This window comes from Heterodontus francisci, unplaced genomic scaffold (assembly GCF_036365525.1).
Source record: "Heterodontus francisci isolate sHetFra1 unplaced genomic scaffold, sHetFra1.hap1 HAP1_SCAFFOLD_96_1, whole genome shotgun sequence".
NCBI classification, from domain to species: Eukaryota; Metazoa; Chordata; class Chondrichthyes; order Heterodontiformes; family Heterodontidae; genus Heterodontus; species Heterodontus francisci.
In genome coordinates this window covers 2,104,706-2,128,491 of record NW_027141894.1, presented here as the reverse complement: position 1 = coordinate 2,128,491, position 23,786 = coordinate 2,104,706, and the positions used below count along the sequence as shown (strand labels likewise).

Sequence of the window (23,786 nt, the reverse complement as noted above, 5' to 3'; positions counted from 1 at the left end):
AAAGTGGATGAAATGAGGAGGCTCTCTCACCCTGCTGATACTGTCCTTACTGAAAGAGGATGAAATATGGAGCCCCTCTCACCCTGCTGATACTGTCCTTACTGAGGGAGGATGAAATGAGGAGCCCCTCTCACCCTGCTGATACTGTCCTTACTGAGGAAGGATGAAATGAGGAGCCCCTCTCACCCTGCTGATAATGTCCTTCCTGAGGAAGGATGAAATGAGGAGCCCCTCTCACCCTGCTGATACTGTCCTTCCTGAGAAAGGATGAAATGAGGAGCCCCTCTCACCCTGCTGATACTGTCCTTACTGAAAGAGGATGAAATGAGGAGCCCCTCTCACCCTGCTGATACTGTCCTTCCTGAGGGAGGATGAAGTGAGGAGCCCCTCTCACCCTGCTGATACTGTCCTGACTGAAGTGGGATGAAATGAGGAGCCCCTCTCACCCTGCTGATACTGTCCTTACTGAGGGGGGGATGAAATAAGGAGCCCCTCTCACCCTGCTGATAATGTCCTTACTGAGGTGGGGATGAAATATGGAGCCCCTCTCACCCTGCTGATACTGTCCTTACTGAGGGGGGGATGAAATAAGGAGCCCCGCTCACCCTGCTGATAATGTCCTTACTGAGGAAGGATGAAATATGGAGCCCCTCTCACCCTGCTGATACTGTCCTTACTGAAAGAGGATGAAATGAGGAGCCCCTCTCACCCTGCTGATACTGTCCTTACTGAGGAAGGATGAAATGAGGAGCCCCTCTCACCCTGCTGATACTGTCCTTACTGAGGAAGGATGAAATATGGAGCCCCTCTCACCCTGCTGATACTGTCCTTACTGAAAGAGGATGAAATGAGGAGCCCCTCTCACCCTGCTGATACTGTCCTTACTGATTGGGGATGAAATGAGGAGCCCCTCTCACCCTGCTGATACTGTCATGACTGAAAGTGGATGAAATGAGGAGGCTCTCTCACCCTGCTGATACTGTCCTTACTGAAAGAGGATGAAATATGGAGCCCCTCTCACCCTGCTGATACTGTCCTTACTGAGGGAGGATGAAATGAGGAGCCCCTCTCAGCCTGCTGATACTGTCCTTACTGAGGAAGGATGAAATGAGGAGCCCCTCTCACCCTGCTGATAATGTCCTTCCTGAGGAAGGATGAAATGAGGAGCCCCTCTCACCCTGCTGATAATGTCCTTCCTGAGGAAGGATTAAATGAGGAGCCCCTCTCACCCTGCTGATACTGTCCTTACTGAAAAAGGATGAAATGAGGAGCCCCTCTCACCCTGCTGATACTGTCCTTCCTGAGGAAGGATGAAATGAGGAGCCCCTCTCACCCTGCTGATACTGTCCTTACTGAAAGAGGATGAAATATGGAGCCCCTCTCACCCGGCTGATACTGTCCTTACTGAAAGAGGATGAAATGAGGAGCCCCTCTCACCCTGCTGATACTGTCCTTCCTGAGGAAGGATGAAATGAGGAGCCCCTCTCACCATGCTGATACTGTCCTTACTGAAAAAGGATGAAATGAGGAGCCCCTCTCACCCTGCTGATACTGTCCTTACTGAAAGAGGATGAAATGAGGAGCCCCTCTCACCCGGCTGATACTGTCCTTACTGAAAGAGGATGAAATGAGGAGCCCCTCTCACCCTGCTGATACTGTCCTTCCTGAGGAAGGATGAAATGAGGAGCCCCTCTCACCCTGCTGATACTGTCCTTACTGAAAAAGGATGAAATGAGGAGCCCCTCTCACCCTGCTGATACTGTCCTTCCTGAGGAAGGATGAAATGAGGAGCCCCTCTCACCCTGCTGATACTGTCCTTACTGAAAGAGGATGAAATATGGAGCCCCTCTCACCCGGCTGATACTGTCCTTACTGAAAGAGGATGAAATGAGGAGCCCCTCTCACCCTGCTGATACTGTCCTTCCTGAAAGAGGATGAAATGAGGAGCCCCTCTCACCCTGCTGATACTGTCCTTACTGAGGGAGGATGAAATGAGGAGCCCCTCTCACCCTGCTGATACTGTCCTTACTGAAAGAGGATGAAATGAGGAGCCCCTCTCACCCTGCTGATACTTTCCTTACTGAAAGAGGATGAAATGAGGAGCCCCTCTCACCCTGCTGATACTGTCCTTCCTGAGGAAGGATGAAATGAGGAGCCCCTCTCACCCTGCTGATACTGTCCTTACTGAAAGAGGATTAAATTAGGAGCCCCTCTCACCCGGCTGATACTGTCCTTACTGAGGAAGGATGAAATGAGGAGCCCCTCTCACCCGGCTGATACTGTCCTTACTGAGGAAGGATGAAATGAGGAGCCCCTCTCACCCTGCTGATACTGTCCTTACTGAAAGTGGATGAAATGAGGAGCCCCTCTCACACTGCTGATACTGTCCTTCCTGAGGAAGGATGAAATGAGCAGCCCCTCTCACCCTGCTGATACTGTCCTTACTGAAAGAGGATGAAATGAGGAGCCCCTCTCACCCGGCTGATACTGTCCTTCCTGAGGAAGGATGAAATGGGGAGCCCCTCTCACCCTGCTGATACTGTCCTTACTGAGGAAGGATGAAATGAGGAGCCCCTCTCACCCTGCTGATACTGTCCTTCCTGAAAGAGGATGAAATGAGGAGCCCCTCTCACCCTGCTGATACTGTCCTTACTGAAAGAGGATGAAATGAGGAGCCCCTCTCACCCTGCTGATACTGTCCTTACTGAAAGAGGATGAAATGAGGAGCCCCTCTCACCCTGCTGATACTGTCCTGACTGAGGAAGGATGAAATGAGGAGCCCCTCTCACCCTGCTGATACTGTCCTTACTGACGGGGGATGAAATATGGAGCCCCTCTCACCCTGCTGATACTGTCCTTACAGAGGGGGGATGAAATGAGGAGCCCCTCTCACCCTGCTGATACTTTCCTTACTGAAAGAGGATGAAATGAGGAGCCCCTCTCACCCTGCTGATACTTTCCTTACTGAAAGAGGATGAAATGAGGAGCCCCTCTCACCCGGCTGATACTGTCCTTACTGAAAGAGGATGAAATTAGGAGCCCCTCTCACGCGGCTGATACTGTCCTTACTGAGGAAGGATGAAATGAGGAGCCCCTCTCACCCGGCTGATAATGTCCTTCCTGAGGAAGGATGAAATGAGGAGCCCCTCTCACCCTGCTGATACTGTCCTTACTGAAAGAGGATGAAATGAGGAGCCCCTCTCACCCTGCTGATACTGTCCTTACTGAGGGGGGGATGAAATATGGAGCCCCTCTCACCCTGCTGATACTGTCCTTACTGACGGGGGATGAAATATGGAGCCCCTCTCACCCTGCTGATACTGTCCTTACTGAGGAAGGATGAAATATGGAGCCCCTCTCACCCTGCTGATACTGTCCTTACTGAAAGAGGATGAAATGAGGAGCCCCTCTCACCCTGCTGATACTGTCCTTACTGAGGAAGGATGAAATATGGAGCCCCTCTCACCCTGCTGATACTGTCCTTACTGAAAGAGGATGAAATGAGGAGCCCCTCTCACCCTGCTGATACTGTCCTTACTGATTGGGGATGAAATAAGGAGCCCCTCTCACCCTGCTGATACTGTCCTGACTGAAAGTGGATGAAATGAGGAGGCTCTCTCACCCTGCTGATACTGTCCTTACTGAAAGAGGATGAAATATGGAGCCCCTCTCACCCTGCTGATACTGTCCTTACTGAGGGAGGATGAAATGAGGAGCCCCTCTCAGCCTGCTGATAATGTCCTTCCTGAGGAAGGATGAAATGAGGAGCCCCTCTCACCCTGCTGATACTGTCCTTCCTGAGAAAGGATGAAATGAGGAGCCCCTCTCACCCTGCTGATAATGTCCTTACTGAGGAAGGATGAAATGAGGAGCCCCTCTCACCCTGCTGATACTGTCCTTCCTGAGAAAGGATGAAATGAGGAGCCCCTCTCACCCTGCTGATACTGTCCTTACTGAAAGAGGATGAAATGAGGAGCCCCTCTCACCCGGCTGATACTGTCCTTACTGAAAGAGGATGAAATGAGGAGCCCCTCTCACCCTGCTGATACTGTCCTTCCTGAGGGAGGATGAAGTGAGGAGCCCCTCTCACCCTGCTGATACTGTCCTGACTGAAGTGGGATGAAATGAGGAGCCCCTCTCACCCTGCTGATACTGTCCTTACTGAGGGGGGGATGAAATAAGGAGCCCCGCTCACCCTGCTGATAATGTCCTTACTGAGGTGGGGATGAAATATGGAGCCCCTCTCACCCTGCTGATACTGTCCTTACTGAGGGGGGGGGATGAAATATGGAGCCCCTCTCACCCTGCTGATACTGTCCTTACTGACGGGGGATGAAATATGGAGCCCCTCTCACCCTGCTGATACTGTCCTTACTGAGGAAGGATGAAATATGGAGCACCTCTCACCCTGCTGATACTGTCCTTACTTAGGGGGGGATGAAATATGGAGCCCCTCTCACCCTGCTGATACTGTCCTTACTGAGGGGGGGATGAAATATGGAGCCCCTCTCACCCTGCTGATACTGTCCTTACTGACGGGGGATGAAATATGGAGCCCCTCTCACCCTGCTGATACTGTCCTTACTGAGGAAGGATGAAATATGGAGCCCCTCTCACCCTGCTGATACTGTCCTTACTGAAAGAGGATGAAATGAGGAGCCCCTCTCACCCTGCTGATACTGTCCTTACTGAGGAAGGATGAAATGAGGAGCCCCTCTCACCCTGCTGATACTGTCCTTACTGAGGAAGGATGAAATATGGAGCCCCTCTCACCCTGCTGATACTGTCCTTACTGAAAGAGGATGAAATGAGGAGCCCCTCTCACCCTGCTGATACTGTCCTTACTGATTGGGGATGAAATGAGGAGCCCCTCTCACCCTGCTGATACTGTCCTGACTGAAAGTGGATGAAATGAGGAGGCTCTCTCACCCTGCTGATACTGTCCTTACTGAAAGAGGATGAAATTAGGAGCCCCTCTCACCCGGCTGATACTGTCCTTACTGAGGAAGGATGAAATGAGGAGCCCCTCTCACCCGGCTGATACTGTCCTTCCTGAGGAAGGATGAAATGAGGAGCCCCTCTCACCCTGCTGATACTGTCCTTACTGAGGAAGGATGAAATGAGGAGCCCCTCTCACCCTGCTGATACTGTCCTTACTGAAAGAGGATGAAATGAGGAGCCCCTCTCACCCGGCTGATACTGTCCTTACTGAGGAAGGATGAAATGAGGAGCCCCTCTCACCCGGCTGATACTGTCCTTCCTGAGGAAGGATGAAATGAGGAGCCCCTCTCACCCTGCTGATACTGTCCTTACTGAGGAAGGATGAAATGAGGAGCCCCTCTCACCCTGCTGATACTGTCCTTACTGAAAGAGGATGAAATGAGGAGCCCCTCTCACCATGCTGATACTGTCCTTACTGAGGGGGGGATGAAATATGGAGCCCCTCTCACCCTGCTGATACTGTCCTTACTGAGGGGGGGATGAAATATGGAGCCCCTCTCACCCTGCTGATACTGTCCTTACTGAGGTGGGGATGAAATATGGAGCCCCTCTCACCCTGCTGATACTGTCCTTACTGAGGGGGGGATGAAATATGGAGCCCCTCTCACCCTGCTGATACTGTCCTTACTGAGGGGGGGATGAAATATGGAGCCCCTCTCACCCTGCTGATACTGTCCTTACTGAGGAAGGATGAAATATGGAGCCCCTCTCACCCTGCTGATACTGTCCTTACTGAAAGAGGATGAAATGAGGAGCCCCTCTCACCCTGCTGATACTGTCCTTACTGAAAGAGGATGAAATGAGGAGCCCCTCTCACCCTGCTGATACTGTCCTTACTGATTGGGGATGAAATGAGGAGCCCCTCTCACCCTGCTGATACTGTCCTGACTGAAAGTGGATGAAATGAGGAGGCTCTCTCACCCTGCTGATACTGTCCTTACTGAAAGAGGATGAAATTAGGAGCCCCTCTCACCCGGCTGATACTGTCCTTACTGAGGAAGGATGAAATGAGGAGCCCCTCTCACCCGGCTGATACTGTCCTTCCTGAGGAAGGATGAAATGAGGAGCCCCTCTCACCCTGCTGATACTGTCCTTACTGAGGTGGGGATGAAATATGGAGCCCCTCTCACCCTGCTGATACTGTCCTTACTGAAAGAGGATGAAATGAGGAGCCCCTCTCAGCCTGCTGATACTGTCCTTACTGAGGAAGGATGAAATGAGGAGCCCCTCTCACCCTGCTGATAATGTCCTTCCTGAGGAAGGATGAAATGAGGAGCCCCTCTCACCCTGCTGATACTGTCCTTCCTGAGAAAGGATGAAATGAGGAGCCCCTCTCACCCTGCTGATACTGTCCTTACTGAAAGAGGATGAAATGAGGAGCCCCTCTCACCCGGCTGATACTGTCCTTACTGAAAGAGGATGAAATGAGGAGCCCCTCTCACCCTGCTGATACTGTCCTGACTGAAGTGGGATGAAATGAGGAGCCCCTCTCACCCTGCTGATACTGTCCTTACTGAGGGGGGGATGAAATAAGGAGCCCCGCTCGCCCTGCTGATAATGTCCTTACTGAGGGGGGGATGAAATAAGGAGCCCCTCTCACCCTGCTGATACTATCCTTACTGAGGCGGGGGGGATGAAATATGGAGCCCCTCTCACCCTGCTGATACTGTCCTTACTGACGGGGGATGAAATATGGAGCCCTTCTCACCCTGCTGATACTGTCCTTACTGAGGAAGGATGAAATATGGAGCCCCTCTCACCCTGCTGATACTGTCCTTACTGAGGTGGGGATGAAATATGGAGCCCCTCTCACCCTGCTGATACTGTCCTTACTGAGGGGGGGATGAAATATGGAGCCCCTCTCACCCTGCTGATACTGTCCTTACTGAGGGGGGGATGAAATATGGAGCCCCTCTCACCCTGCTGATACTGTCCTTACTGACGGGGGATGAAATATGGAGCCCCTCTCACCCTGCTGATACTGTCCTTACTGAGGAAGGATGAAATATGGAGCCCCTCTCACCCTGCTGATACTGTCCTTACTGAAAGAGGATGAAATGAGGAGCCCCTCTCACCCTGCTGATACAGTCCTTACAGAGGAAGGATGAAATGAGGAGCCCCTCTCACCCTGCTGATACTGTCCTTACTGAAAGAGGATGAAATATGGAGCCCCTCTCACCCGGCTGATACTGTCCTTACTGAAAGAGGATGAAATGAGGAGCCCCTCTCACCCTGCTGATACTGTCCTTCCTGAAAGAGGATGAAATGAGGAGCCCCTCTCACCCTGCTGATACTGTCCTTACTGAAAGAGGATGAAATGAGGAGCCCCTCTTACCCTGCTGATACTGTCCTTACTGAAAGAGGATGAAATGAGGAGCCCCTCTCACCCGGCTGATACTGTCCTTACTGAAAGAGGATGAAATGAGGAGCCCCTCTCACCCTGCTGATACTGTCCTTCCTGAGGAAGGATGAAATGAGGAGCCCCTCTCACCCTGCTGATACTGTCCTTACTGAAAAAGGATGAAATGAGGAGCCCCTCTCACCCTGCTGATACTGTCCTTCCTGAGGAAGGATGAAATGAGGAGCCCCTCTCACCCTGCTGATACTGTCCTTACTGAAAGAGGATGAAATATGGAGCCCCTCTCACCCGGCTGATACTGTCCTTACTGAAAGAGGATGAAATGAGGAGCCCCTCTCACCCTGCTGATACTGTCCTTACTGAAAGATGATGAAATGAGGAGCCCCTCTCACCCTGCTGATACTTTCCTTACTGAAAGAGGATGAAATGAGGAGCCCCTCTCACCCTGCTGATACTGTCCTTCCTGAGGAAGGATGAAATGAGGAGCCCCTCTCACCCTGCTGATACTGTCCTTACTGAAAGAGGATGAAATTAGGAGCCCCTCTCACCCGGCTGATACTGTCCTTACTGAGGAAGGATGAAATGAGGAGCCCCTCTCACCCGGCTGATACTGTCCTTCCTGAGGAAGGATGAAATGAGGAGCCCCTCTCACCCTGCTGATACTGTCCTTACTGAAAGTGGATGAAATGAGGAGCCCCTCTCACACTGCTGATACTGTCCTTCCTGAGGAAGGATGAAATGAGCAGCCCCTCTCACCCTGCTGATACTGTCCTTACTGAAAGAGGATGAAATGAGGAGCCCCTCTCACCCGGCTGATACTGTCCTTCCTGAGGAAGGATGAAATGGGGAGCCCCTCTCACCCTGCTGATACTGTCCTTACTGAGGAAGGATGAAATGAGGAGCCCCTCTCACCCTGCTGATACTGTCCTTCCTGAAAGAGGATGAAATGAGGAGCCCCTCTCACCCTGCTGATACTGTCCTTACTGAAAGAGGATGAAATGAGGAGCCCCTCTCACCCTGCTGATACTGTCCTTACTGAAAGAGGATGAAATGAGGAGCCCCTCTCACCCTGCTGATACTGTCCTGACTGAGGAAGGATGAAATAAGGAGCCCCTCTCACCCTGCTGATACTGTCCTTACTGACGGGGGATGAAATATGGAGCCCCTCTCACCCTGCTGATACTGTCCTTACAGAGGGGGGATGAAATGAGGAGCCCCTCTCACCCTGCTGATCCTGTCCTTACTGAAAGAGGATGAAATGAGGAGCCCCTCTCACCCTGCTGATACTTTCCTTACTGAAAGAGGATGAAATGAGGAGCCCCTCTCACCCTGCTGATACTTTCCTTACTGAAAGAGGATGAAATGAGGAGCCCCTCTCACCCTGCTGATACTGTCCTTACTGAAAGAGGATGAAATTAGGAGCCCCTCTCACCCGGCTGATACTGTCCTTACTGAGGAAGGATGAAATGAGGAGCCCCTCTCACCCGGCTGATACTGTCCTTCCTGAGGAAGGATGAAATGAGGAGCCCCTCTCACCCTGCTGATACTGTCCTTACTGAAAGAGGATGAAATGAGGAGCCCCTCTCACCCGGCTGATACTGTCCTTCCTGAGGAAGGATGAAATGAGGAGCCCCTCTCACCCTGCTGATACTGTCCTTCCTGAGGAAGGATGAAATGAGGAGCCCCTCTCACCCTGCTGATACTGTCCTTACTGAAAGAGGATGAAATGAGGAGCCCCTCTCACCCTGCTGATACTGTCCTTACTGAAAGAGGCTGAAATGAGGAGCCCCTCTCACCCTGCTGATACTGTCCTGACTGAGGAAGGATGAAATGAGGAGCCCCTCTCACCCTGCTGATACTGTCCTTACTGACGGGGGATGAAATATGGAGCCCCTCTCACCCTGCTGATACTGTCCTTACAGAGGGGGGATGAAATGAGGAGCCCCTCTCACCCTGCTGATACTGTCCTTACTGAAAGAGGATGAAATGAGGAGCCCCTCTCACCCTGCTATTACTGTCCTTACTGACGGTGGATGAAATATGGAGCCCCTCTCACCCTGCTGATACTGTCCTTACTGAAAGAGGATGAAATGAGGAGCCCCTCTCACCCTGCTGATACTGTCCTTACTGAAAGAGGATGAAATGAGGAGCCCCTCTCACCCGGCTGATACTGTCCTTACTGAGGAAGGATGAAATGAGGAGCCCCTCTCACCCTGCTGATACTGTCCTGACTGAAGTGGGATGAAATGAGGAGCCCCTCTCACCCTGCTGATACTGTCCTTACTGAGGGGGGGATGAAATAAGGAGCCCCGCTCACCCTGCTGATAATGTCCTTACTGAGGGGGGGATGAAATAAGGAGCCCCTCTCACCCTGCTGATACTGTCCTTACTGAGGGGGGGGGATGAAATATGGAGCCCCTCTCACCCTGCTGTATACTGTCCTTACTGACGGGGGATGAAATATGGAGCCCCTCTCACCCTGCTGATACTGTCCTTACTGAGGAAGGATGAAATATGGAGCCCCTCTCACCCTGCTGATACTGTCCTTACTGAGGTGGGGATGAAATATGGAGCCCCTCTCACCCTGCTGATACTGTCCTTACTGAGGGGGGGATGAAATATGGAGCCCCTCTCACCCTGCTGATACTGTCCTTACTGAGGGGGGGATGAAATATGGAGCCCCTCTCACCCTGCTGATACTGTCCTTACTGACGGGGGATGAAATATGGAGCCCCTCTCACCCTGCTGATACTGTCCTTACTGAGGAAGGATGAAATATGGAGCCCCTCTCACCCTGCTGATACTGTCCTTACTGAAAGAGGATGAAATGAGGAGCCCCTCTCACCCTGCTGATACTGTCCTTACTGAGGAAGGATGAAATGAGGAGCCCCTCTCACCCTGCTGATACTGTCCTTACTGAAAGAGGATGAAATATGGAGCCCCTCTCACCCGGCTGATACTGTCCTTACTGAAAGAGGATGAAATGAGGAGCCCCTCTCACCCTGCTGATACTGTCCTTCCTGAAAGAGGATGAAATGAGGAGCCCCTCTCACCCTGCTGATACTGTCCTTACTGAAAGAGGATGAAATGAGGAGCCCCTCTCACCCTGCTGATACTGTCCTTACTGAAAGAGGATGAAATGAGGAGCCCCTCTCACCCGGCTGATACTGTCCTTACTGAAAGAGGATGAAATGAGGAGCCCCTCTCACCCTGCTGATACTGTCCTTCCTGAGGAAGGATGAAATGAGGAGCCCCTCTCACCCTGCTGATACTGTCCTTACTGAAAAAGGATGAAATGAGGAGCCCCTCTCACCCTGCTGATACTGTCCTTCCTGAGGAAGGATGAAATGAGGAGCCCCTCTCACCCTGCTGATACTGTCCTTACTGAAAGAGGATGAAATATGGAGCCCCTCTCACCCGGCTGATACTGTCCTTACTGAAAGAGGATGAAATGAGGAGCCCCTCTCACCCTGCTGATACTGTCCTTCCTGAAAGAGGATGAAATGAGGAGCCCCTCTCACCCTGCTGATACTGTCCTTACTGAGGGGAGGATGAAATGAGGAGCCCCTCTCACCCTGCTGATACTGTCCTTACTGAAAGAGGATGAAATGAGGAGCCCCTCTCACCCTGCTGATACTTTCCTTACTGAAAGAGGATGAAATGAGGAGCCCCTCTCACCCTGCTGATACTGTCCTTCCTGAGGAAGGATGAAATGAGGAGCCCCTCTCACCCTGCTGATACTGTCCTTACTGAAAGAGGATGAAATTAGGAGCCCCTCTCACCCGGCTGATACTGTCCTTACTGAGGAAGGATGAAATGAGGAGCCCCTCTCACCCGGCTGATACTGTCCTTCCTGAGGAAGGATGAAATGAGGAGCCCCTCTCACCCTGCTGATACTGTCCTTACTGAAAGTGGATGAAATGAGGAGCCCCTCTCACCCTGCTGATACTGTCCTTCCTGAGGAAGGATGAAATGAGCAGCCCCTCTCACCCTGCTGATACTGTCCTTACTGAAAGAGGATGAAATGAGGAGCCCCTCTCACCCGGCTGATACTGTCCTTCCTGAGGAAGGATGAAATGGGGAGCCCCTCTCACCCTGCTGATACTGTCCTTACTGAGGAAGGATGAAATGAGGAGCCCCTCTCACCCTGCTGATACTGTCCTTCCTGAAAGAGGATGAAATGAGGAGCCCCTCTCACCCTGCTGATACTGTCCTTACTGAAAGAGGATGAAATGAGGAGCCCCTCTCACCCTGCTGATACTGTCCTTACTGAAAGAGGATGAAATGAGGAGCCCCTCTCACCCTGCTGATACTGTCCTGACTGAGGAAGGATGAAATGAGGAGCCCCTCTCACCCTGCTGATACTGTCCTTACTGACGGGGGATGAAATATGGAGCCCCTCTCACCCTGCTGATACTGTCCTTACAGAGGGGGGATGAAATGAGGAGCCCCTCTCACCCTGCTGATCCTGTCCTTACTGAAAGAGGATGAAATGAGGAGCCCCTCTCACCCTGCTGATACTTTCCTTACTGAAAGAGGATGAAATGAGGAGCCCCTCTCACCCTGCTGATACTTTCCTTACTGAAAGAGGATGAAATGAGGAGCCCCTCTCACCCTGCTGATACTGTCCTTACTGAAAGAGGATGAAATTAGGAGCCCCTCTCACCCGGCTGATACTGTCCTTACTGAGGAAGGATGAAATGAGGAGCCCCTCTCACCCGGCTGATACTGTCCTTCCTGAGGAAGGATGAAATGAGGAGCCCCTCTCACCCTGCTGATACTGTCCTTACTGAAAGAGGATGAAATGAGGAGCCCCTCTCACCCGGCTGATACTGTCCTTCCTGAGGAAGGATGAAATGAGGAGCCCCTCTCACCCTGCTGATACTGTCCTTCCTGAGGAAGGATGAAATGAGGAGCCCCTCTCACCCTGCTGATACTGTCCTTACTGAAAGAGGATGAAATGAGGAGCCCCTCTCACCCTGCTGATACTGTCCTTACTGAAAGAGGCTGAAATGAGGAGCCCCTCTCACCCTGCTGATACTGTCCTGACTGAGGAAGGATGAAATGAGGAGCCCCTCTCACCCTGCTGATACTGTCCTTACTGACGGGGGATGAAATATGGAGCCCCTCTCACCCTGCTGATACTGTCCTTACAGAGGGGGGATGAAATGAGGAGCCCCTCTCACCCTGCTGATACTGTCCTTACTGAAAGAGGATGAAATGAGGAGCCCCTCTCACCCTGCTATTACTGTCCTTACTGACGGGGGATGAAATATGGAGCCCCTCTCACCCTGCTGATACTGTCCTTACTGAAAGAGGATGAAATGAGGAGCCCCTCTCACCCTGCTGATACTGTCCTTACTGAAAGAGGATGAAATGAGGAGCCCCTCTCACCCGGCTGATACTGTCCTTACTGAGGAAGGATGAAATGAGGAGCCCCTCTCACCCTGCTGATACTGTCCTTCCTGAGGAAGGATGAAATATGGAGCCCCTCTCACCCTGCTGATACTGTCCTTACTGAAAGAGGATGAAATGAGGAGCCCCTCTCACCCTGCTGATACTGTCCTTACTGAAAGAGGATGAAATGAGGAGCCCCTCTCACCCGGCTGATACTGTCCTTACTGAGGAAGGATGAAATGAGGAGCCCCTCTCACCCTGCTGATGCTGTCCTTGCTGAGGGGGGGGGATGAAATATGGAGCCCCTCTCACCCTGCTGATACTGTCCTTACCAAGGATGATTACTCTTCAAAAGTACTTCATTGGATATTACATGCCTTGTGACATTGTGAGGTCATGAAAGGCACTATGCAAATACAAGCCTTCCTTTCTTGTACTTCAGATATTATCCTTACTGAGGAGGAGATAATTGGATGAGTTAGAGTGGCATGTGGACTTCATTGGTGTTGGACTGAACATTGGATCAACTGTCTGGGACAACTCCAGGACTGTTCTATCTGAAACCCACCTGCACCATCTCTCCAAAAACACTCTTTACTTTGACCAAAAAGAATCGCAGCATCCGGTGAGGGTATTGAATGTAGCAGAGATGGATGACTTATCCTGTATGGAAGAGACTAGATGGACAATATCATAAACATCAAGGAGCATGTTCCTGTAAATTTCTTCTCTAATGGGCTTGGCAGAACCCTGCACTATGCAATAAAGATCCTGAGAAGACTGTCTAAACCAAAGAAAATGAGAATCAAGTGAAGGGGAAAGGATACAATGATGTTCCAAGGTCCCAGTCATAACCAGTTTGGCCAGAATCCTTTGTACAGAGCAAAGAAACCTTCAGTCTTCCAAGTCTAATAAAACAAAAAAAAACATTTAAACTGGTGTCCAAGCACATCCTACTGAAACTGAACAATCATCATTCTACTATTCAATTCGGACTTTTCACTGACGAGTTGAATATGGAACCTCTTCCACAAGCACAATCCGAGTGTCAGGAAGATATATCACACTCATTCAGGCCCATTTCTGCTTCACTCATGCCCTTCCAACTGAGAAAGCACCGTGCAGTGTTTGGAGACAACATACTTAGCTTTGCTCCACAATGACCAACTGCAGATCTCCTACCTTCACAGCCAAGCTTCATTTATCCCACCAATCTCTCATCTGTAGGAATGGGCGCAAGGCTCTTTGGCCTAAGGAGGACCTGGGCTATTCTCAAGGTAACATTCATCTCCACCAGTATGAAAGAGACAAAATTCAAGCAGCAACTTCACATTAACCTCTGACAGACTTTAAAATTTCTATAAATGGGAATGTGCACGATAACATTACTCAGTGTCGTACTCACAATGACACCTAGTCTGATTAAACCAGCCAGGGTTAGCAGTCATAGAATCATTTACGGCACAGGAGGAGATAATTTGGCCCATTGAGTCCATGCCTGCTCTCCATGGAGCTTTGCAGTCAGTCCAACTTCCCAGCTCGACCCCCGTAGCCCTGCAAGTCTGTTTCTCTCAGGTGGCCATCTAACTTCCTCTTGACATCATTGAGCATCTCCGTATCCACCACCCTTGTGAGGAGTGTGTTCCAGGTCGTACCACCCACTGTATAAAAAAAAAAGTGCTTCCTCATATTCCCCCTGCATCTTTCACCCAAAACTTTCAATCCATGTCCTCTAGTCCTTGTACCATTTGTTAATGAGAACAGTTTTTCTTCGTCTAACTTATCTAAGTCTATCATAATCTTGTACACTTCTATTAAATTTTCCCTCAATCTCTTTAGTTCTAAGGAGAACAAACCCAGCTTTTACAACCTAAACTTGTAACTAAAATCCTCCATCCCTGGAACCATTCTGGTAAATCTCCTCTGTATCTTCATATCCTTCCTAAAGCGTGGTGACCAGAACTGGAGGCAATACTCCAGTTGGGGCCTAACCAGAGCTTTATAAAGATTCAGCATAACTTCCCTGCTTTTGTACTCAATGCCTCTATTTATAAAGCCCAAGATTCTTTACTAACCACTCTCTCAATATATCCTGCCACCTTCAAAGATCTATGCACAAACACCCCCAGGTCCCTCTGTTCCTGCACACTCTTTAGAAATGTGCTATTAAGTATATATTGCCTCTCCCTATTCCTTCTGCCAAAATGCATCATCGCACACTTGTCGGTATTAAATTTCATCTGCCACCTCTGTCCATTCTTTTGGCCCATCTATGTCCTGTTGCAGGCAGTTCATACCATCCCACTGTTTGTCTCATCTCCAAGTTTGGTGTAGTCAGCAATTTTGAGATTCTGTTCTGTATTCCAAGATCCTCCAAATCATTTATATACAGCAAAAACAGCAATGGTCCCAGCACTGACCATTGGGAATACCACTGTCTAGATCCTCCATTCTGAAAAGTAACCAATTACTATGACTCGCTGTTTTCTGTCTTTAACCAAGGACAGAGAGGGTAATATATGCTGAGAGGCACAGGGCAAGGCTAATGTACTTAATGGGTATATTGTATCAGTGTTCATAAAGGAAATGGAGGCTGACACAATATCGATAGAAGTAGAGGCAATGGGTAGAATAAAAATTGAGAGGGGAAGGTACTAAACAGGCTGGCTCTGCCTAAGGCTGATAAGTCACCTGGTCCAAATGGCTTGCATCCCAGGTTGCGAAAGGAAGTGGGGGGATGGAGATAGTGGAAGGGCTTGCTATAATTTCCAATTGGACACTGACCCTCCTATTCAAAGAACAAAAGAAGAACAGTACAGCACAGGAACAGGCCATGCGGCCCTCCAAGCCTGCGCCGATCTTGATGCATGTCTAAATTAAAACCTTCTGCACTTCCGGGGTCCGTATCCCTCTATTCCTATCCTATTCATGTATTTGTCAAGATGCCTCTTAAACGTCGCTATCGTACCTGCTTCCACCACCTCCCCGGCAGAAAGTTCCAGGCACTCACCACCTTCTATGTGAAGAACTTGCCTCCCACATCCCCTCTAAACGTTGTCCCTCGCACCTTAAACCTATGTCCTCTAGTAACTGACTCTTCCACCCTGGGAAAAAGCTTCTGACAGAAAGCTTCTGTCCATGCCACTCATAACTTTGTAAACCTCTATCAGGTTGCCCCTCCACCTCCGTCGTTCCAGTGAAAACAATCCGAGTTTATCCAACCTCTCCTCATAGCTAATGCCCTCCAGACAAGGCAACATCCTGGTAAACTTCCTCTGTACCCTCTCCAAAGCCTCCACATCCTTCTGGTAGTGTGGCGAAAAGAATTGTACGCAATATTCCAAGTGTGGCCTAACTAAGGTTCTGTACAGCTGCAGCATGACTTGCCAATTTTTATACTCTATGCCCCGACCGATGAAGGCAAGCATGCCGTATGCCTTCTTGACTACCTTATCCACCTGCGTTGCCACTTTCAGTGATCTGTGGACCTGTACGCCAGATCTCTCTGCCTGTCATTACTCCTAAGGGTTCTGCCATTTACTGTATACTTCCCACCTGTATTAGATCTTCCAAAATGCATTACCTCACATTTGTCCGGATTAAACTCCATCTGCCATTTCTCCACCCAAGTCTCCAACCGATCTATATCCTGCTGTATCCTCTGACAATCCTCATCACTATCCGCATCTCCACCAACCTTTGTGTCGTCCGCAAACTTACTAATCAGACCAGCTACATTTTCCTCCAAATCATTTATATATACTACAAACAGCAAAGGACCCAGCACTGATCCCTGCGGAACACCACTAGTCACATCCCTCCATTCAGAAAAGCAGCCTTCCACTGCTACCCTCTGTCTTCTATGACAGAGCCAGTTCTGTATCCATCTTGCCAGCTCACATCTGATCCCGTGTGACTTCACCTTTTGTACCAGTCTGCCATGAGGGACCTGGTCAAAGGCTTCATTGAAGTCCATATAGATAACATCCACTGCCCTTCCTTCATCAATCATCTTTGTCACTTCCTCAAAAAACTCAATCAAATTAGTGAGACAGGACCTCCCCTTCACAAAACCATGCTGCCTCTCGTTAATAAGTTCATTTGTTTCCAAATGGGAGTAAATCCTGTCCCGAAGAATATTCTCCAATAATTTCCCTACCACTGACGTAAGGCTCACCGGCCTATAATTTCCCGGATTATCCTTGCTACCCTTCTTAAACAAAGGAACAACATTGGCTATTCTCCAGTCCTCTGGGACCTCACTTGTACCCAAAGAGCATCAACTTTGTTAACCAGCCCTTTATGTGGTACCTTATTCTTAAAATCCATATAAATAACATCTTCTGCATTCCCTTCATCAACCTCACTGTTACTTCATCAAAACATTCAATTAGATTAGCCTTTTACAAATCCGTGCTGGCTATCCTTAATGAACTCGGACCTCTCTAAGTGTCATTGATATTTTCCCTGATTAGCATTTCCAAAACCTTACCCACCACTGATGTTAAACTAACTGGCCTGTAGTTGCGAGGACTGTCCTTACATCCTGTCTTCAATAAGGGCGTCACATTTGCCACTCTCCAATCCTCTGGCACTTTCCCCATATCTCGGGAAGATTGTGGCAAGCCCTTCTGCTATCTCCCTAAGCATAGCCAGCCTTTTTAGTACCTCCCCCTCTCAATTTTTAGCCTATCCATTGCCTCTGCTCTCTGCTTCTACCAATATTTTGTCAGCCTCCATTTCCTTTGTGAACACTGATTCAAAGTACATCACCCTTGCCCTACGTCTCTAAGCATATATTAGCCTCTCTGTCCCTGATTTGCCCCACTCTTCCTCTTACTACTTGCTTACTATTTACATGTCAGTACAAGATCTTTGGGTTCCCTTTTACGTTGACTGCCATTCTATTTTCATATTCTCCATTTGCCAGTCTTATTTCCTCTTCACCGCCCCTCGCAATCTATTGTATATGGCCTGGTTCTCACTTGACAAGTTCACATGACATGCATCATACATTGTCTTTTTTTTGGTTCTTCATCATTTGTATCTCTCTCGTCAACCTCGGGGCCCTATTCTTGGTTCCTTGACCTTTCACCCTTCTTGGAATGTTTGTAGACTGAACCTGAAATATCTCTTCCTTAACGATAACGCATTGCTCCGATGCAGCTCTTCCTGATCACTATCCAGTGACTTCTACCTGATGGTGCATGTGAGGGGAGGATGGGAAGAGGTTCATTGTGCTTTCTCACCAAACACCCCACCACCGACCCCCAGTGAATGGTCTGTGAACATTCAGTGGTGAAGGGGGGGGTGCAGGGATAGTGTACAACCAGGGGAAAAAAATGTGAGCGACAGACCGAGACAGGGTACAGCAGAACTTTAGAAATAGGTTGATCTCCTCATGTCACCCAACAGCCGCTTATAGTGGGTCACTTTCAAACTTTAAAACGTTGGCCTGTCTCTCTCCCTCTCCTTTTCTAGACCTGGAATACAGCCCAGACCCAGAATCGCCAGTTATTGGGAAGGTACACCTGATCTGAGAGTGCCTTCACCAACCAGACCCTAGATCCACTCAGACCCGGACTCCAGCACTGGCCCCATCCAGGGCTCCTGGTCCCACCCAGGCTACTGCATCCACCAAGCTGCTCCATGACATCACTGTGGAGCCCCTTCCAAACCCGGGACCTCTACCAACTAGAAGGACAAGGGCAGCAGATGCATGGGAATACCACCACCTGCAAGTTCCCCTCTGAGCCACACACCATCCTGATTTGGAACTATATCGCCATTCCTTCACTGTCGCTGGGTCAAAATCCTGGAACTCCCTTCCTAACAGCACTGTTGGTGTACCTACACCCCAAGGGCTGCAGCGGTTCAAGCTTATCAGCCCCTTCTCAAGGACAATTAGGAATAGAAACATAGACAATAGGAGCAGGAGTAGGCCATTCAGCCTTGCTCCTCCATTCAAAAAAGATCATGGTTGATCGTCTAATTCAGTCCCCTGTTTCTGCTTTCTCCCCATATCCCTTGATCCCTTTGGCATTAAGAAATATATCTATCTCCTTCTTGAATATAGTTAATGATTTGGCCTCCATTGCCTTTTGCGGTCGAGAACTCCACAGGTTCACCACCCTCTGAGTGAAGAAATTTCTCCACATCTCGGTTCTAAATGGCATAGCCCGTATCCTGAGACTGTGACCCCTGGTTCTGGACTCCAAGCCATCGGGAACACCCTCCCTGCATCTAGCCTGTCTAGTCCTGTTAGAATTTTACAGGTGTATATGAGATCCCCTCTCATTCTTCCAAAATCTAGTGAATATAGGCCTAATCGACCCAATCTCTCCTCATACGTCAATTCTGCCATCCCAGGAATCAGCCTCGTAAATCTTCTTTGCACTCCCTCCATGGCAAGAACATCCATCCACAGATAAGGAGACCAAAACTGCACACAATACTGCAGATGTGGTCTCACCAAGGCCCTGTATAACTGCAGTAATACATCCTTGCTCCTGTACTCAAATCCTTTTGCAATGAAGGCCAAATACCATTTGCCTTCCTAACTGCTTGCTGCATCTGAATGCTTGCTTTAAGCGACTGGTGTACAAGGACACCCAGGTCTCGTTGCACCTCCCCCTTTCCCAATCTATCACCATTCAGATAATAATCTGCCTTTCTGTTTTTACAACCAAGGTGGATAACCTCACATTTATCCACATAATACTGCATCTGCCATGAATTCGCCCACTCACCCAACTTGTCCAAATCAAATTGGAGCCTCTTTGCAACCTCCTCACAGCTCACTTCCCCCCCCCCTCCCCCCCCCCCCCTCCCTTTGTGTCATCTGCAAACTTGGAAATGCTACATTTAGTTCCCTCACCCAAGTCATTAATATATATTGTGAATAGCTGGGGCCCAAGCACTGATCCCTGCGGTACCCAACTAGTCACTGCCTGCCACTGGAAAAAGACCCGTTTATTCCTACTCTGTTTCCTGGCTGTCAACCAATTCTCTATCCATGGCAGTATATTACACCCAATCCCATGTGCTTTAATTTTGCACACTAACCTCTCATGTGGGACCTTATCAAAAGCCTTCTGAAAATCCAAATACATCACATCCACTGGTTCTTCCTTATCTATTCTACTAGTTACATCCTCAAATAACTCCAGTAAATTTGTTAAGCATGATTTCCCTTTCGCAAACCCATGCTGACTTTGCCCAATCCCATTTATACTTTCCAGGTGTTCTGCTATCACATGGCCTAGTCAACAACACACCCCAAGAATTAATATATTAAAAAAATGGAAAATAATAAAGCAGCTCACTCATTCTTTTTAAATCTCCACAGACATCATGGGCTGAACTTTGTGTTGGAGACTGGACTCCTGATGGGGACCAGAAAGGCGGGGGGAGTCTCACTTCAACCTTTTCGTGGCCCTCCCCCAAAACCCCACCGAGCAATCCTCCTTTTTTTGTCCAAGTGTTCCGTGCTGAGATCCCTGTCCCTTTTAAGACTGTGATTCCGCCTCCGAGGGCTGCCAGCCAATCACGGCCTGCAGCTCAGCAGCATCGGAAGTACCACTGGGAGTGGTGGCCACTGCCGGTATTGTTGAGGCTTTGGACCCAGGCCAAGCACTGGAACCCTGGACCCAACGTAACACAGGCGAGGTCGCCGGTGGCAGTCCACAAGCCCCGGTGAGGGGGGTGGTCATAAAGCCCAGGGGGAGAGGGGTCCTGGGAGGTGCATAGTTTTCCGGCCAGGGCCCTCCTTGGGCCACAGATTGCCCACAGACAAGGGACACTATCCCGTACCCCCACAAACCCACAGGGAGAGCACCTCGTTAATAGGCCACTGAAAGGCCTCAAATGGTCCCTGGGTGGGAAGGCCATCAGCCTACCCTGTTCCCAGCAAGATCACTTGGTGACGGGCCCTCCGCGATTCTATGGACCCTCCTGCCTCCAACCTCAGCTCAAGGGGACCCATAAAATCCAGCCCTATGCAACCACTGTGGATACTTCTCTATATACTGGCACACTCCCTGATAGACTATGAATCTGACTCTATGAAATAAACTTCTTTTGTAAAGCAACGTCCCGTCCTTGGAAGATGCTGAGCCCCTCAGTACTTCATCCAAATGGCTGCTGTGAAAGCACAGTACTGTCAGCAGCAAGCTGCTCAACCATGAAAGGAATCTCAGCCAAGCCAGCAACAGCCAATCACAGAAAACACCAGCATAAGTACCTTCCCACTACCACTGGGCAATATTTCTGGCTGCCATCCATATCTCTGATGGACATTAACTAATCTTCCTCTTTCACTTGCTACCTTCACTTATCTGCATATCTGTAGAATGTTCACTACCTTACAATAGTTCAGAAACTTATGTACCGTGTTAGGCTCCCATTAGCGACACACTCACACTTTTGACTTACTTGCAGAAGACCGTCCAGGGTTCCCTTGTAAATAACGTGGCTCCCCGACAACACTTTCTGGTTCATCATGTGAGTTCGCACCACATCAACAGGATTGGAAGCCAAGGCACCAGCCAGGCCACAAGTAAAGCTTGACCTGCATGTATAACAACCTCAAACATTACAATCTATTCCAGGAACTACAGATAACGGAGTACACATTTCTTCAGTTTGTGAGGATCAGAGTAATGCTGCTGCAAGGGACACACACAAAATAGGTTTGGTCAGTTTATCAAAAACCCTATGGCCTGGGCCTTATTAAACACTAACTCAGGATGACTGGTGTGGGAAAGGATCAAATATTGCAGTAAACACGGTCTCCTGAGGTTACAGCTACAGTCACAGCACATACCCAGAGCTGGTATTATGAACGGTCCCATTGTTGTTTTTTGGGATGAAGGTGGGGGGGGGGGGGGCGGGACTTTACTCTGTATCTAACCCCATGCTGTACTTGACCATGAGGCACACCTATTCCAAGTTGTTCTGTCCTTTCCACCACCTACCAACTCATACACATCAGGTAGGAGGAGCAAGGAAGATTATTCCCTTGGAAAATGTTGAACGTTTACATTAAAATGACACATTTTAATTCATTTTATGTAGTTTTGACTTCACAAGGGCCAAAGGGAGCTTTACACAGTACCCCCCTTCTCCAACCCTCCTCTCATCTTGCTACCACAACTTGCCTTTCACCCCACCTGCCCTTCCCCATCGTAACAATATCCAATATCCCCTTTACCTCCTCATTCCTCTTCTTCCACTGTCCCTTACATGCTCTCCCTGCATGGAAACAAGAGAAGCCAACTCAAGTTGAAGAAGTTGGCGAGTGGGCAGAACAGCAGAGATGATGTTTGATACAACCAAATGTAAAGTAGTACTGGCATTGGAGCACTCGCACATGCCTCCCTGTTAAGTTTGCAATATTTTCTCCTTCAAGTATTTATCCAATTCCTTTTTGAAGGCTACAACTGAATTTGTATCCACCACCCTATTAGAGAATGCATAACAAATCCTAACCACTTGTTGCAAACAAAGGACTCCTCTTGAAGTCCCCAGCCTCACAGATATCAGACATCAGCCAATTCGATTCACCCGATATCAATTCAATATCAAGAAACAACTGAAGGCACTGGATACTGCAAAGGCTATGGGCCCTGACAATATTCCGGCAATTATAGTGGAGATCTGTGCTCCAGAACTTGCCGCGCCCCGAGCCAGGCTGTTCCAGTACAGCTACAACACTGGCATCTAACCGGCAATGTGGAAAATTGCCCAGGTATGTCCTGTACACAAAAGGCAGGACAAATCCAACCCGGCCAATTACCGCCCCCATCAGTCTCCCCAATCATCAGTAAAGTGATGGAAACTATCAACAGTGCCATCAAGCGGCACTTGCTTAGCAATAACCTGCTCAGTGCCGCTCAGTTTGGGTTCCACCAGGGCCACTCAGCTTCTGACTTCATTACAGCCTTGGTTCCAACACAGACAAAAGAGCTGAACAAGAGGTGAGGTGAGAGTGACTGCCCTTGACATCAAGGCAGCATTTGACAGAGTATGGCATCAAGGAGCCCTAGCAAAACTGAGGTCAATGGGAATCAGGGGGAAAACCCTCCGCTGGTTGGAGTCATACCTAGCGCAAAGGAAGATGGTTGTGGTTGTTGGAAGTCAATCATCTAAGCTCCGGGACATCAGTGCAGGAGTTCCTCAGGGTAGTGTCCTAGGCCTAACTATCTTCAGCTGCTTCATCAATGACCTTCAATCATAAGGTCAGAAGTGAGGATGTTCGCTGATGATTGCACAATGTTCAGCACCATTCGCGACTCCTCAAATACTGAAGCAGTCTGTGCAGAAATGCAGCAAGACTTGAACAATATCCAGGCTTGGGCTGATAAGTGGCAGGTAACATCTGCATCACACAAGTGTCAGGCAATGACCATCTCCAACAAGAGAGAATCTAACCATCTCCCCTTGACATTCAATGGCATTACCATCGCTGAATCCCCCACCAGCAGCATCCTCGGGGCTACCATTGACTAGAAACTGAACTGGAGGAGCCATACAAGAGCAGATCAGGGGCTAGGAATCCTGCAGCGAGTAAATCACCTCCTGACTCCCCAAAGCCTTTCCACCATCTACAAGGCACAAGTCAGGAGTGTGATGGAATACTCTCCACTTGCCTGGATGGGTGCAGCTCCAACAACACTCAAGAAGCTCGACATCATCCAGGACAAAGCAGCCCGCTTGATTGGCACCCCATCTACAAACATTCATCCTTTCACCACCAATGCACAGTGGCAGCAATTTGTACCATCCACAAGATGCACTGCAGCAACGCACCAAGGCTCCTTAGACAGCACCTTCCAAACCTGCGACCTCTACCAACTAGAAGGACAAGGGCAGCAAATGCATGGGAACACCACCACCTGCAAGTTCCCCTCCAAGTCACACACCATCCTGACTTGGAACTATATCGCCGTTCCTTCATTGTCGCTGGGTCAAAATCATGGAACTCCCTTCCTAACAGCACTATGGGAGTACCTACCCCACATGGATTGCA

The 23,786-nt window shown here is 49.4% G+C and overlaps 1 protein-coding gene across 1 annotated transcript in view; it reads right to left on the bottom strand.

Annotated features, from left to right (window-relative positions):
• Window positions 1-13,605: 13,605 nt before the first annotated feature.
• Window positions 13,606-23,786, bottom strand: part of LOC137365622 (kidney mitochondrial carrier protein 1-like) — an 83,774-nt gene continuing 73,593 nt past the window's right edge. The window contains exons 7-8 of the mRNA XM_068027998.1: window positions 21,191-21,326; window positions 13,606-13,665 (exon numbers count right to left, since the gene is read on the bottom strand). Coding sequence (XP_067884099.1) covers window positions 13,606-13,665; window positions 21,191-21,326 — 196 coding nt within the window. The remainder of the gene's footprint in view (window positions 13,666-21,190; window positions 21,327-23,786) is intronic.